Below are 15,998 nucleotides of genomic sequence, written 5' to 3'. Positions count from 1 at the left end.
AGGCCCCCTGTCTGGCGCACAGTAATGGCATTTAAATGTCTCCTTTCCGCAGCACCGTCCGCGCTGTTTGACCTTTTGCCGGTTAATTGTACAACCACCGATTTATTCATTTTAACATAGGAATGCTGACATTTATGGAAGTGCGGGCGCAAGGTCAGCCCGATCACTTATGTGAATGGAAAGGCACCGCGGCCATGTAGCGTGCCATTGTCCGAGATTGTGTATGTGTGACAGCGGCTGCACTGCCTGTTGGTGCCCCCCCCGTGTCCCCGTGTGCTCGGGCATGGCTTCAGCGGTGACGTTTCTAATGCACACTGCAATATGGCTGAATGTAGACGGGAGGAGTGAGGGCTTGCTGCATTTAACGTGTTACTGCCTTCCTGGCTACAAACACACCCTTGATTACTTGGTCGTAAGGCTCTGTGGCTGCTATTGTGCTAAGATCTAGTAGGAAAAAGGTAGCAATAATTGCGTGTGTTTTTCGTGATCTGGGGGAATGAATTTTCTTTGCACACCTCTCTTCCCAAGCTACCTCCAGCACAGATTAAATGCAAAGTCTTTCCACATCACCGACTTCTATCCATGCGTTCATTTTATATCAGTGTTTTATCTTTATTTTTTTCCCTGGAAATAAAACATTTTAACAATCTGGGTATTCAGTGGGATATTTTTGCTCAAAAACTATAATTGGGCTAAAGCTACTGTGCAGATGTTAGTAATAGGAGTTGCAATTCCTTACCCATGCTACAAAATGTTGTATAGTAGGCGGACATGGTTCATAGTACCGTTTTAGCATATTTTTCTTAAGTCATGTCAGTTTTTGGACTTACCATTGCTCTGTGTGGAAGGCTTGCTAGCCCCGAATACATCATTATATCAGCATATAATGGTTCTAAAGGAAATGTTCTAAATTAATGTTATATTGTTTAAAATTAAAATCGGGCTAATGAGCATAGAACATATTGTTCTCGTTACACTGTAATACAATGATGCTGATGTGGTTATCCGTCGCATATGTGTGATCTATTCTACCTTTTTAGCATGCATGAACAACTGAAAGCTTTAAACCTTAGGAATAAACCATTCAGACTTTTAAAAAGATGCCCATGTTTCTTTTGATACTTTAAATAGAACTTTTGTAGGTTTTTGATAAGTCTCTAGCAGCTCCATAAAGATTCCTACGTTCTCTCGGTAGAATATGAATAGCAAAATAACGTTTTCTCTTGAGATTGAGGGCACGTTGGGTCTGAAATGAAACAGTGACTGAGGCTAAAGTGCGGAGTATAACTTGTGTTTTATTGCATTGGTTCATGCCAATACATTTTTAGTTTGTTTTGGAATGTCAATCAACTATGTGGTATACAGTTAGTTTTCACGACTACACAGCTGAACCCTGCCGTACTAAACAAGCTGGAAGGCTGCTGTAGTAAATGGCTGAGGAACCAATGATAAGCTTCAAGAACAGAGGCCAGGTAACGGTGTGCTAAAAACTACAGAAATATGTCTGGCTGTGGAACTGATGAACCGAAGATGAACCTGTATCCGAGGGGTGGAAAGTGTGGAGAAGGAAATGAAGTGCATATTACTTCCGCTGAGTGACCTTGTGGCGCTGGTGTCGTGACCTGGGCATCTATAGCTGAAGGTTCTTCACCGTGCTGTGGGGCAGCGAAAGCATTGAAGTAAAACACTCAGAAACCAACAGGATCTGAAAAGTGATACAGGATAGGCAGAGAGTAACACCATAGAAAACACCCAGCATCTGTTAATGTCTATAAGAAAAAAGATTTGAGGCAATCATCAAAGCATTTGCAACAAAATACTAAAAATAATGTGTTGAGTCGGGTGCTTGAACAATAATATAACACTGATATCCTAAAATGGAGGCAATCTTAAATGGTTTTCGTTTTTCAATGTAGATGCCCCCAAATAAAAGCTGACAGTGTTCACATTGTTTCAATTTTAAATCAAATGTTTTTGAGTACAGAGCCAGATATTAAAACTTGATTTGCTGGCCAGATTCTTCTGAACTCGATAATCATAACGTCTTAAAGTGACTCGGTTTTTACTCTTCAGATAATTAACATTTTCGGGCAAAATGTTTTAAGACCGTGTATAGTTTGAAAGAAGTTTAATTCTTTGAGTAAACGCAACTATTTGACTTGGGTTCTACATCCTTTCGTAAAAACGTTTGACAAGCTGCTTTTTACTTTTTAAAGGGGGAATTTTCACTTGGGCCCTGAATGGTTCTATATTTCTTGTTTGTTATTTATTTTTCTTTAAGCACCTACTGTATGCCAGTTTTATAACTATTCAGATCACTGGCAATCTGTTCGGTTTGTAGAATATTTTGGGGGAACAAGATGGTTGGTTGGTTATTCATAAATGTTCCTGTTTTGCATATGGATCAGTTCATAATCATTTCACAAGTTGGTTTAAGCGATTTACTGGGCAAACTTTGTCTTGCTTTGAACGTCAATTCTTATACTGCATTGCAATAAACAAAAGAATACTCCGTTAATGGAAACATTATATAAAGGGATCCTAATCATTTTCGTGTGGGGGGGAAACTCTGGAGGGGCAATGCTCATATGAGATTAAAATATTTAAAAAAAATATTTTTTTGTATGTTTACATATTATTCTAGCTGTATTATTGTAGCCCAGTCTGCTAGGCCTTGACTCCTCATTATACACCATTGTAGTAAACAGTAGAATGGCTCAGTCTTAATCCCCCAACATGACACCTTGACTATTGGAAATCTATAGGGGAAGACCTTGCATTGTATAATCCAGACTTCATTCAAATTGCCATAAAGAATCAGCTCAGGGAAAGCCCTTCACAATATCACAGCTGACAACAGCGTCAGCCTCCAGGTCTGCAGTTAGACGTTCATTAGAGCAAAATGAAAGGCAAGTTTTTGTCCGCTAAACTGCATTACCATATACTATATTTTATTTCTCGATGAGTTTCTTTCCACGGGGCTTCCCGTTTAAAGATATCTTTATGTACATACATTTTGTTGCAGACATCTTGTAGTTTTGCTTTTTGCTGTGATGACCAAGGCTTTTATACTGTATACGTGTTTCTAAATGTGGAGAATGTGCTTGTGCAGAATCCTCTCCTCGATGGTGTGTTGCGTCTAAGTTTTACCCTCTTAACACACAGTAATCAGAGCTGCTGTCGCCTGAGGTTCCTTGTGGCAAAGCTTTCCTTGATGCAGTTGTACACAAAACCTTTTACGTGCAATTAAATAATGTCATTTGTTTTCTTTGCGGCTGTAACTTGCCGTTACTACGGTTACTTTAATTTATCTTTGAGTTACCGCTCGGTTAGATGCATGTGTTCCGCTAAGGTTGATGGAGTGGGGTTTGATCTGTGTACTGTGCTATTCTAGGCTTTCTCTGTTAGTCCTCTGTGGGTGATTGGGCCGGATTGAATACGCTTCTCTGTATGATTGGACCGGGAGCTTTTTACGCGCTGTAAGTTCTTCGATCATATTTAGCTACAGGAAAGACTCTACACAAATTGAGGATGTTAGTAAGACGTGTTGGGATTCTAAGCAATGATTATTTGAATTTCATCCTGCACTTTTTTGATGTTTCTAAGCACAATTAAGTAGGATTGCGTTAAAATAGCATTATTGTTACATTGGAACAGTGCTCAGAGCAGCTATGCTGGCTGTCTGACAGGAAAACATCAGGGAGATCTCTTAAGAAGGATGTAATATTTTGTCTCCTGTCTTTGAGGTAATACCTGCGTTCTGAAGAATGCTAAATGTCCCAGTGCCTTAAGATTAGTGTTTGTGAAGTGCAAGCTCCATCACACCAGTTGGACGCTACCAGGAAAAGGTTCAAAACTCATTGGCTTTGTCCCATAGACATCAAAGGTGCCAGTTTTCTATTAAGAACTATATGCACCGCTGTCCTGTATGGGAGATGTTGATTTCGTTTGCGCATGCTGTCACTTCAACACATTAGTGTTTCCCGTAGAACAGGGGCATCCAACCTGCGGCCCTCAAGCTGCTGCAGGACTACATCTCCCATACTCCTCAGCCAGCCCTTTGGCTGAAAGAGCATTATGGGAGATGTAGTCCTGCAGCAGGTTAGACACCCTTGCCGTAGAAACTAGTTCTTACAGCTCTTGGATTTAATAGTATGTCCTGTAAAAAAAAATTTAGTGGCAATGTTGCACACTATCAGTTTGTGGTGAAGTCGACGAGGTAGTCCCCAAGGAGCCAGCCTGACCCCCCAACAAATCACATGCACCGCGTGATAGACCGTGTTTGTAACAATTGGCTTTGTGGCTGCCTCATTTTATATTTTGCTGTCAACACTTAGTGTTTAAACTTAAAATAACTTCTTAATTGTGCCAATTGCACACTAATATTGTTACCCAAGATTTGTACAGGAAGGATATGCTTGCTTTTTCTTTCTCAATCTATGTATGTCTTGTCAATTGTCCACCATAAAGGAACCGCCAGTGTCTGCTGGGAAGCAGCTGATGCTGTCAGTACGCCATCAGTCAATACAACCTGCTACATATTACAAAATAGTTGCTTTCTAGTTTGCCTTATAAACACTGTAGAAAAAAGATGTAGATATATAGATATCTTACATTTCCAGAAGCTAATATATAAAGTTTGTCACCCCCCTCTCATTTTAAGGTGATGCTCCAGAAAAATATCCTGTTCTTAAGATGGATATCTTGAAAAATATGTAAATAAAATATTGATCAGTACATTAAATACTTGGAAAATGTATGATCTGTTTAATAATGATTTAGTGAAAACATGAATCCATTTAATAAGCTGGTAAATATGATACATTTATTGATCACGTTAATTGATAAATATTACATTGCTAAATAGATTGAATGGAGAAAAATCAATTCAGTGTTCATTAAATAAAGTTGGTAAATGCATTAGTACATTATTTACTCATAAATGAAGCAACATAAATCTACCTGACATGAAGCTCACTGTGTCTGTCCTTCATGCTGGAACAAGTGTGACCCCCATAGCATGGATCCATCAAGCAGTCCCCTGCTCCTCTCCATCTCCCGGGTGCCACTCGCCCTAGGTTCACTCCTGACACACACTCATGGTAATCCCACAGACCCATGGTAATGCCATACAGTAACAGACCTGCTACCATACAGTAGTACACACATTCTAACACTATATGCTGACATATATACTCATGCTAATGCCATTCGGTGACACACACACCATGTTGCCCGTTCATGCTAACACCACGAGTGCACACTTTTGAACAACTCGCATACACACTAACACTACACATATATAAACTATACAAAGTTAATCTAACGTTAAACACAAATACATATTGCATCTGGCACTACAATATGGTAGACACACTAGCTCTATTGCTACAGTACACACACACTCTACACCCCCCCCCCGCTCATCTCTGTTGAGCAAATTACTTTACACGCCTGCCTAAAACTTTTGCACAGTGCTGTGCGTGTATGCATAGATTCTTCCTGAATTTTAATATTTGCAAATATCATATGGGCATTTTATTATTTGGGCCCTGTAAATTAAAAAAACAAAAAAAACTCATGTGCTCGTTGGGAAAGTAATATTGTAACTGAGGCCCCAGACAGCAGCAGGACCCACCGCTTGCCTGCTGGCACTCACCTTGACATTAACTAGGGGGAGTGTGGGCATTAAAGGGTTAATGGGAAAACCAACCAGCAGACTCGCTCACCGCTGTCCCTGCAGGGCCCAGAGCAGCTACCCCTTAACGCCAAAGCTGGTCAGCCCACACCCGTGAGTTGCAGCCACTAAGTTCTACTTAAGGTTTAACAAAATACCTAAAGAGGCTTTGGTAACCCCCTTACCCCCCCAAGAAAAACTTGAAAACTCTGGCTATCCCAGAAAGCTACAAATTAGAGCACAAAGACATAACTGGTTAATTTAGATTTGATCTGAGCAAGAATGGTCATAGTGCTTTAATACAAAAATAATGGTTACAGAGGATATACAAAAATACATACGAAACAGTATAAAACAAACTAGGATAAAACACAGAATACATAAAGTAAAATAATCCCAGGGGATTCTCTGATGTAACAGTCCAATGTTCAAAAGTACAAGGATATTCACTCCCCATTCTTATTGGAATCTTCTTCCCCTGGGAGCGCTCCCGTGTGCTGTTTAATAACTCTGGGGTGATCCCGTTCCCCGTGTTATGAATGTACAGGTATCAGGTTGAAATCTGTAATTGGCATGTGCCGATTTGTGTTCTTCAGTCGTTGATACAGCTGAACAAACTTTTGGTGTATTTCTCAGCAGCTTCACATGAATAATTTGTGGCGAGGGGGTGCAGAAAACGGATGCGGCCAAATAGTTGTGTGTATATATATATATATATATATATATATATATATATATAACACACACACACATACTTCTGTGGGTTTGGCAATGTGTTCTGTTCGCTTTTACAGTTACAAACCAAGCATTCTGACTGCAAAAAAACGTAGAACTTGTACATTACATTATCAACGTAAAATAGTCTATATAAATGTTTCTTCAGTTGGGAATTTTACATGAATACATTTTTACATCAAACTCCCTCTCCCCACAATGGGCCAGTTACAAGGTCATCCTTGATGTCCCGACCTGCCGATTTGTTCCACGGAGGCTGTGATCTCTCGGCACGGCCACCATACAGTGCGCCTTTAAGGTACAGCGAGCCAGGATATCATGTCTTTTATCGGAAACTCGTACCGTGGCTTTATTTACTACGAATCTCTAAATTGTGTGCCACACGGAAAACATTGAATCTACCCTCGGATCCATTGGTATAATCTCTTGCTTGGTTATTGTAGGCATTAAGACCCACTTCTTTAAGGACGCTTACAACACAGCACATTAACGCTCACCTCTCCTAAGTCCCTCTAATGCAGTACTTGCACTATTGTGGCTGCTCCATCCCTTACACTGGCACTGGTAATACACCCTAAACGCCTCTAGATTGTAAACTCGTCTGAGCAGGGCCCTCCTCACCTGTTGTCTCTGTAAGTCAATTTGTTATGTTACATACTACTTGTTATGTCCTGTCTACCCATTGTACAACACTATGGAATTTGATGGCACTATATAAAAAAAAAACCTAATAATAATAAGCGAAGAGGTCATTGTATAAGCAAAAAGTGATTAATTCCCTCTTTTTCTCTTCTGTTTTTAGAGGACGCAGCAGTGGAAAAGGCCCCCCACAATCTGTAAGTAAAATATTGACCTTTACATTTTGAAGTCTTCACAAAAACTAGATATTTTGGACCACTAACTTATTTGTTTAGGACCATTCTTTTATTTATTTGAAATGCCTTTGTGACAAAAACCAAATGAACCTTTAATTAGGATCCACTTTGACAGACTATTAATTGTACTTTATATTATAAATATACCTTGGTTAATCTGTCCATTTTATTCTTCTGAAAGCTGAATCACTTAAACACAAACCTTTAAATTTTTTCTTTTTCTATGATCACAATATGCTAGTGCCTGATTTTGTCACACGACTAAGGAATCATTTCTGGAAACAGTTTGCACCTTCTACCTCAAGGAATTAATATATTAATAGAGTCTGTGAAGCAACACCTTTTAATAACCCCCCCTTTTTTTTTGCAAACAATTTGGTAGTGTTTAAGACATTTGCGTTAGACTTTTGAAAGGATAAACTAAGAGAAACTTGTGCAAACCTCTTCCTTACCTACCGGTACTTGAATTATTTATTTTTTTTGGAACCTACTAATATAGCAGATAAGAAATGTAAAACATATGCACTAAGGTCTCCTGTTGCTACCGTATTTGCTCGATTATAAGACAACTTGATTATTAGAAGACACTCTGCCTCCAGAAAAGCCTTATACAACACCCCCCCAACTTACCAGTGCTTCTGACTTCTGAATATTTGTGATGACTAAAGCTCAATATGCTAAGCCTCTATATGAACTCGCTGTAGGATGGTGTTGAGAAATATAAAAATAAATAAAAATATGCTTTCAAATCAAGGGATTTCTTTGGCTCTAGAGCTTGCTGCATTAAGGATTCAGCTTTCGAGACACAAAGAGTGTATTGTAGGCTCTTAAAGTAAGGCATTTGTGCTCCTCGCAATGCATCACCAAGCTGATTTTGTTAAAATCTGTCGAAATACGCGCTTAACATGAAAATACGGGTGGAATCCAAATTCCCAGATTGGCTTTTACCAACTGAGAAAACTTGCTCCCCCCCCCCTCTTCTTTCTCCGAACGATTGAAGTGCTTGAACGTTGAGGTGAACTATTTATAAGCAATAATCGCCAGTTACCTGGCTGGCACTCAAAGGTTATTAACGCTTTATTATCAGAAGATTCATTTTATCTTGATTCTGAGCAGACGGAAATTTTCATTTTCGTTAAATGTGTGCTTTATGTAATGCTTAAAAGGTGCGATTTGAAAGTTAAATTGATGCAGATTAATCTTGCTTCTAGCTGAGACCATGGTTCTTCCTACTGAAATCAATCTGTCTTAGTTGGAACATGAGAAAACATGCACCCATTTGTTAAGTTATAAGATATTTTAGGAATGCATTCCCTTTTGGGACTTAATTGTGTATCAATATAGGCATATGTATGGTTTAAATATATGGTTTATATATATGTTGCTTCTTTTAGATTTCGTTTGATGGTATCTATGCAAACATGAGAATGGTCCATATTCTCACCTCGGTTGTTGTAAGTATTCATTTATTTTATACGTGTATTATTTAAATGTGATATTCAATCTTTATAGATTTGCCTTAAACATCTGAGTGTTTGAGTATTACTGGTCAATACACCATTCATTATTAGGAGAAAAAAACACCGCAGAGCATCTGAAAGGGTTCCTCTTCTGTAGCATATATTCCAAAAAATAGTATGGTTTCAATATATCTTGATAGAACGATGGGAGAGTTGGAACATTCTGGACACGAGCAAGGTAAAGTATTTTCAGCGTCGTTCCCAGTAGCATTTAGTTGGAGAGGGAGCTTTGCTCTATATATGGCAGGAAATTATAAAAATCCTGGGTTTTTCCCCCCCATCACTTAAGGGTAGGTGTGTTATTTTCCTCCAGTAGCCCAGAAGGGATGAAAATCATGCCTGAGGATGAGTCAAGAGCTCAGGCAATTTCAAGAGAAGTTTTCTCAGCAGAGAATTGGTTCTTTGGATTCTGAATATGGCTGCTTCTCTGTGTATATTCAAGGCCTGACCAGGTGCTAATCTGATGGGTCATGTGCTCCTCTTAGCTTGGGATGAAGACTGAGGGGAATTTGGTATCCTGATTACCTTCGTTTGGCCTGTAGGTGTGGTTTCCGGATCTGGTCTGTCTATCTGTGGTAGGACCTATAAGTCTAGAGATCAGGCTGGACCTATTCTGCATCCAGAGCCAGTTTGACGATTGAAGGCCTGGTAAACATGCTGATTGACCCTGGTCTTCAGAGATGACAAGCTCTATGATATTCAGTCTTATGCCTGCTCTACTAGATCTAAAGGCCCTGCTTTATTGATCAACATCTCAGATGTTTCTGAAGATACAGATGACCGCACTAGTGTCTTTTTGCTAATCTACTAATATTACATATTTAAGTAAGTGGTTTTCTATAGAAATGTGTTGAATTGGACCTAAAAGAAGAATGTCAACATTCTGGGATCTAAGTATTATAATCTTCCAGCTAACTGCAACACCTTTACAATCTTTGCCCAAAATATCTGTAAAATTCCTCATAAGACATCATCCATAGCTCTTACTTTAGGTAGGGGAGAAGGAAAAGATTGTGTTGGTCTTTCCCTACCTCCAGTTTTTGGTGTCTACTCCACTTCCCTCTTGGATCATTATTTTACCAGTATATCCCAATCCTAAGTATGAGGAGGAATTCCACCTCTAAGCATTAGACGTATACAGATGCTAGCTAATTTATCTGAATAAGACAACTTCCCGGAGAAGTCATCTAGATTGGCTTTGCAGGCTCAAGTTAAAGGAAGTGTTTAAACCCACTACTGCCTGTTGGATTGTGTTCATTAGAAAGCTGACACGAAGGCTGGAAATGAGCCTCCTGAATTATGAGCTCATTCCACTACGGTTGTCTCAGCATCTTGGACAGAGGCAGCTGGCGTGTCTATGATCCAGTTTTGGAAAAATCTGGTTACTCTATCGGTCTGAGGATTCTCCAGGTGAAGATTTCCTGTTCCCTCCCTGCTGCTTTGTTGGATCTCCTACTACATGCTACCAGCATGCATGGGAACCCTCCAGGTGAAAAGCCGCTTCTCCGGGTCACTACTGGGAAAATCCCACTTCTCCATCAAAAGCATGTGTCTCACGACATCAAGGGGAGGCTCTGGGTAGTGAGGGCCAGAAAGATCCCTGGAATGGCTGCTGGGGATGACATTGAAACAGAACATTCTTAACTAAGAATTTCTTGTCTTTGTCATTTCCTGGTAGCACAATGCCCACCCTAATAACATTTTGTATTGCTTGAGTTCTGAGTCCACCTTTGTTATTCACTGAGGGTAAGGGGGAGGTTCCGGGAGTTTTATTATTTCCTACCCTACCTGGATAAGCGGGGCTATCTCTCCTACTACATGCTACCAGGAATGAGAAGGAAAAGACATTTTCAGCTTCAATTTTCTCTTCCAAGCAAAGGAAAATTCAAGCACAAGAAGCCACAGACTAAAATAGATGTGGCAGGTTCTTTTAAATTTTATATAAAGAGCATTGTTTCACATAGATGGTGGTAGATAAATGAAATAGCCAGCGGAAGAGATACATGTAAGCTTATATGGCATAGGCATGAGGACTAAGTAAGGTCTGATGTTTTAGAGCCCTTGGACAAAATGGCATAGGATAGTTTGCTGCTGTTGGTCAGATGTATTGATAGTATCCAATGTTTGCTGTGTCCATTAATACGTGTTTAATATAACTGTAATATGCAGGTTTCCTTTTGTTCTCCCCTTTCATGCATAGTCAACCAATGTCTCCACTAAATGGAAAAAAAATAAAAATGTCATCCAGTAACTGATGGTTAAATCTTAACATTGTATATTCTGTGCTGTGGGACCAGTACTATAGTCACACCTATTTGGATCTGTTTTTAACACAGGTCCATAAATGACTACTGGTACATTTTACGCAGTTTCTACAATTTAGATGTGTTCATAGCTGAGCATAGTTACGTAATTTGATGTCGGAACTCCTGTGTGAGACCATCTTATGCAGGCCTTCACACTAGGGATGCACCAATATATCGGCCGGAAAGGGCATTATCGTCAAAATGCAGAGGCCAAAAATAATCGTCTGCAGGGGCTGGGTTGCTTACTTGTGCGTTGGTCGCACGGTGTGCGAGCAGCGTCTCTTGTACCAGCCAGGAAAAGCAGGAACTCAGCGGAGTCATGTGAATGCGCATCACATGACTCTGCCCCCTTCCTTCTTTCCCTGAGGGCTGGGCTAGAGAAGTTGCTTGCACAGCTGGAACCCTGCAGACGTCATATATATATATATAATATATAATATATATATATATTATATATCGGCAATCACACTCCTATCATGCCAAGTCAGCCAGTACATACTGTAATCTGGATATGCCTGGGTATGATAGGAGTGTGATTGCTGTTAATCATATATATATATATTAATGTTGGGTTTTTTTGGTCTAATTTTGGTGTTACTTTTTTTTTTTTTTTTTTTTTTTAAAGTTGGGGTAATTTTCAGTTTCGGCCAAGTGAATCCTGAAATTTCGGTTTCTGTCCCCAATTTTAATTTTGGTGCATGTTTATTTCACACCTACGCTGTTCGGTGACCTTATGTCCCCTTAAATGCTGGTTGAATGATATGGAAACAAATTACAAAATGTACAATGTTATCTGGTTGATGAAATAATTTTTGTAAACGTACATGTGTAATTTCTGATTATTTTGGTGATTTAAATATTATATACATTGAATTGTAAGCTTATTTAGTTCATCTCTGTGTATATACAAGAGAGATATTTGTGTACTAATTTTAAGATGAAAAACGGTGAACTGCATCTTCTTGGTCCTAACACGTGGAGGGTTAGACCAAGATCAGTATGCTTTATTCCAACAAATACACATTTCTTAGTGAAGTCCCACACAAATCAAAAGTAATCTCATAAAATCATTGACTATCTTTCTAGGGCTCAAAGTGCGAAGTTCATGTGAAAAATGGCAATGTATACGAAGGAGTTTTTAAAACCTATAGTCCTAAGGTAAGCTTCTCCTCTTTCTTTTTAGCCCCTTAGGGGCCAAGGTAGTTTCACTAAATGTAAAATTTTCATCAGTGTTTCCAAGCAAGATTTTTTTACAATGTAATAAACTGTGAGTTGGGCCCTGATAACCGCTAGAAAAAAATATATATTTTTTTTAATTTAGCAACTCAAAGTACTACGGGCTTTTTATTCAACCATTTTAGTGCCAACCTATACCAAACATTGCAGTAAAATGTAAGGTTTTTTTTTGTTTGTTTTCTTATTAACAAACACATACAAGGTGTTTTTTTTTTTTGTTGTTTTTTTGAGTAGATTGCATAGTCGTGCCGGATCAAAACTAGAACATGCACATTAGTTTTCAAGCTTGGAATTTTGACTGATCGCTTTGCTAGGCCCACGTCTCATTTCAGGCAGCAAAGGTCCTATGTTTCAATTGAACCCCACAAAACTGTTTTCAGAAAAAAACTAGACAACTCGGGGACTCTGATTAGAGGCATAATGGCATGTTCCATGCAGCAGATTCCACACCAGCACATTTCCAATAGAAAAAATAAAAGCATTTTTCATTATATTTTACACGTGGAATTTTTTTTTTGCTGAAGTTCCTCCCTTGTGTTCTGGGGCAGTTTTTTAAAATATCTGTGGTGTCTGGGGCTAATCTTTGAAATGTGATTTTGATGTCTCAAACATGCAAATAACTAACCTAACAGCTTAGTGAATTTACCTAGCAGTTATTCTGGGGGTAAAATGTAGTGCCAGAGTCCTGTTAGTGGGTAGTGACTGTGTTAGGTACAGTTTGATGTTGGCGTTGGGTTACTGTATAGTGTTAGTAATAGGGATGGTGATCAAATTAGATCACTGGCTATTAGGTTAAAAGAAAAAAAAATAATCGCTATTATATCCTTTGTAATTGACAAGTTTAGGCCTGATTAAGATTGATCAATAATCGGTGACGTAAACGGGTCACTGTTTTGTTTTACATTTTTGTGGTGTTGTGCCTATGTGGACTGAAGGCATTTACCCATAAAATGCATCACAAGATTGTGGCATCGAGGGGTCTAACGCTGCATGATCGCTCTCATGGAGTAGTGGTGCTGCAGGGGGAGGGTCAGGGTTGGAAAGAAGAAATTTAGTTCTTTGGCACTGAAGCTACCCACATCAGCTGGGATGTAGTCTTGTAGGGGGAGGGGGGTTCTTTCTCTATTGCTTCTCTGCCCAGACTTCTAGGCAGACAGCAACCGTGCCTTCTTTAAGTAGGAGTAATATTGGCTTTCAGTGCAAAAAGTGTGAGGCAGTTGGCATATCTAAGCCACCATAACTCCTTGTGCGCCTGTTAGTATTACTCCCTACTATTTGATGCATGAAGAAAAATAAAGCTTACATTTTCTACTGTGAAAAACTTTTTGTTTTACTGGCTTGGACAATTAACCCCACGTGACTTTGCCTAATGTGTGCATGTGACATTAATGCAATACTGAAAAAAGAATAACTTTTACTTCTAACAAAGAAGATATACTCGACTAATTTACATTTTTGTTCCTGCAGTGCGATTTAGTGCTTGATGCAGCTCATAAGAAAATAACTGATTCTGTGGGGCCAAAACGTGAAGACATTGTGGATAGTATATTGTTCAAGTCTTCCGATTTTGTTATGGTGCAGTTTAAAGATATGGATGTAAATTATGCAAGAAGAGGTATTACTATTTATTTATGTTAAGAGTGTGAATTGCAATTGTAGAGATTTTGTTGAGGCTATTTTTTCCTTATTGTGCAACTTTTGATCCCTTACCTAAAAAATACTTTTGTTATAAACCGAATTAATAAACTGCCCAACACAAAGTTGAGAGAGAGTACCTAATTAAGTAGCAATAATAATGTACAAAAAAAGTGATAATTTTGTAAATGTCGTCATTTTACTGAGCTTTTTTCCCTAGCTACCTTGGAGTTTAAGTTGTGGTCAGCTGCAAAGTCTTTATTTTGCTTCTGTGTCTACATCAGTGTAAAATCTGTTTAGTTTGTCAAAAAAGGCCTACTATCTTTCAGATGGTTTCACTGATTCTGGTATAACATCTAAGCTGAATGGTGAACACAAGGAAAAAGATCTAGAGCCTTGGGATGGAGGCGAAAGCCTTGTGAGTAGCAGCGTGCCTGCTGCTAGTGACGAACTGGAGTGTCTAGACAATGATGTAGTAAGTAAATATTTGCCATTAATCATCCGTTTTGGGTTTTCAGAAGGTATCTGTACTAATTCACTATAGTAGAGACTGTTTATTATACTATGTGGCAAGCAAGTCCGCTGGGCCCAAGACTACTGGTTAATCCATAATTCCTTTTGTAGACCATAAAACCACGTTTTATAATCTATTGCAGAGATAAACAGGAAGGAAATTTTTATAGAAGTAAAACTTTGCATATTTATAGTGCTCCTGTTGTATTTTGTGAATGGGTTTTTTTTCCTATAGATAGCACGCCATGATTTTCTTTGAAAAGACTGAAATAAGAGGTTTCGATATGGTTTTGAAATGTCGAACTGTATCTAGAAAGTTTAGATAAACTGTTAACTATCTTTTTTCAATTCAAATTCTGTAGTCTAATGGTTGGGACCCCAACGAAATGTTCCGTTACAATGAAGAAAATTATGGTGTGGTGTCCACCTATGACAGTAGCCTCTCTTCCTATACGTAAGTCATATCACAGTTACATATTTTAAAAAATAAAAAAATTACCAAGATTTCCAGGTGTCACAGAAGCCCCTTAAATGCATACAGGAGCAGCAAACACTACTGGCTATCCCAGGAAGCTTTGAGTTTAAAGCTGGGTCATAAAACCTGGCAGCAAATGCCTGCCTCATATTTTAATATGTCATATTTTGCTGTTCTGGTACAGTGCACCTTAATAACTCTGGGGTGACCATGTTATTAGAAGTGTGCAGGTACCAAAATCCCATTCCTACCTGATAGATGACCGGGCCTTATTTCACAGGCCCTGTTTTATTCCTTCCTGACATGTTTGATATGTGAAGGCCACACTGTCATCACACAAATAGTCTTCATGGCATGATTCTACTATGAAAACTTAACCACATTTCTCAAATCATAACTCTGAGGATGCTAGGTGCTGAGCCCCCTGTGTGACCCCAGTGCCTGGTCCTCTAAGTTTATGGCACCCAGCACAGGCCATCTGGTATCTTTAGAAGATGTCCTGCTTGGATGCTCTTCCTGCCCCACTGATTTTGTTTAACCCCTTCGTGACAAAGGCTGATTTTACTTTTTGTACCCTTCGTGACAATGGCCTTTTTAACATTTCTGCGCTGCTCGTGTTTAGCTGTAATTTTCTTCTTTCCCGTTTACTGAACCCACACACATTAGATATTGTTTTTTTCAGGACAAGAAGGGCTTTCTTTAGATGACATTGTTTTGATTGTATCATATTATTTACTACTAAAAAAAGTATAAAATATGGTGAAAAATTTAGAAAAAAATGACTGTTTCTAACTTTTAGTTGAAAAATCTTTTACTCATCTATAAAAGGTAATGAAAAAACCTGCTAAATGGATTCTACTATTTGTCCTGAGTTTAGAAATACCCAATGTTTTTATGTTTTTTTTGCTTTTTTCTACCCATTATGGGGCAATAAGTACAGGTAGCGTTTTGCTATTTCAAAGCCATTTTTTCCAAATCTGGTAATTCTTCCCCCCATGTGCCATTTCGGGTATCTTTGAACCCGGC

At 38.8% G+C, this 15,998-nt stretch overlaps 1 protein-coding gene across 3 annotated transcripts in view; it reads left to right on the top strand.

Annotated features, from left to right (window-relative positions):
• Nucleotides 1-7,218: 7,218 nt before the first annotated feature.
• LOC149289071 (ataxin-2-like) overlaps nucleotides 7,219-15,998 on the top strand; it is a 32,559-nt gene continuing 23,779 nt past the window's right edge. Inside the window, exons 1-6 of one of the 3 annotated variants that reach the window (XM_089491051.1) lie at nucleotides 7,219-7,248; nucleotides 8,682-8,741; nucleotides 12,200-12,271; nucleotides 13,817-13,964; nucleotides 14,314-14,459; nucleotides 14,860-14,951. In XM_089491051.1, coding sequence (XP_089347177.1) covers nucleotides 8,709-8,741; nucleotides 12,200-12,271; nucleotides 13,817-13,964; nucleotides 14,314-14,459; nucleotides 14,860-14,951 — 491 coding nt within the window. In that variant the 5' untranslated portion in view covers nucleotides 7,219-7,248; nucleotides 8,682-8,708. Of the gene's footprint in view, nucleotides 7,249-8,681; nucleotides 8,742-12,199; nucleotides 12,272-13,816; nucleotides 13,965-14,313; nucleotides 14,460-14,859; nucleotides 14,952-15,998 lie in introns of those variants that run through there. The other 2 variants (XM_089491049.1, XM_089491050.1) reach the window with 2 other exon arrangements.

Source organism: Sceloporus occidentalis, unplaced genomic scaffold (genome assembly GCF_023333645.1).
Source record: "Sceloporus occidentalis isolate IW3139 unplaced genomic scaffold, rSceOcc1.0.p SCAF_48, whole genome shotgun sequence".
NCBI lineage: Eukaryota > Metazoa > Chordata > Lepidosauria > Squamata > Phrynosomatidae > Sceloporus > Sceloporus occidentalis.
This window is presented reverse-complemented; position numbering and strand designations above follow the sequence as displayed.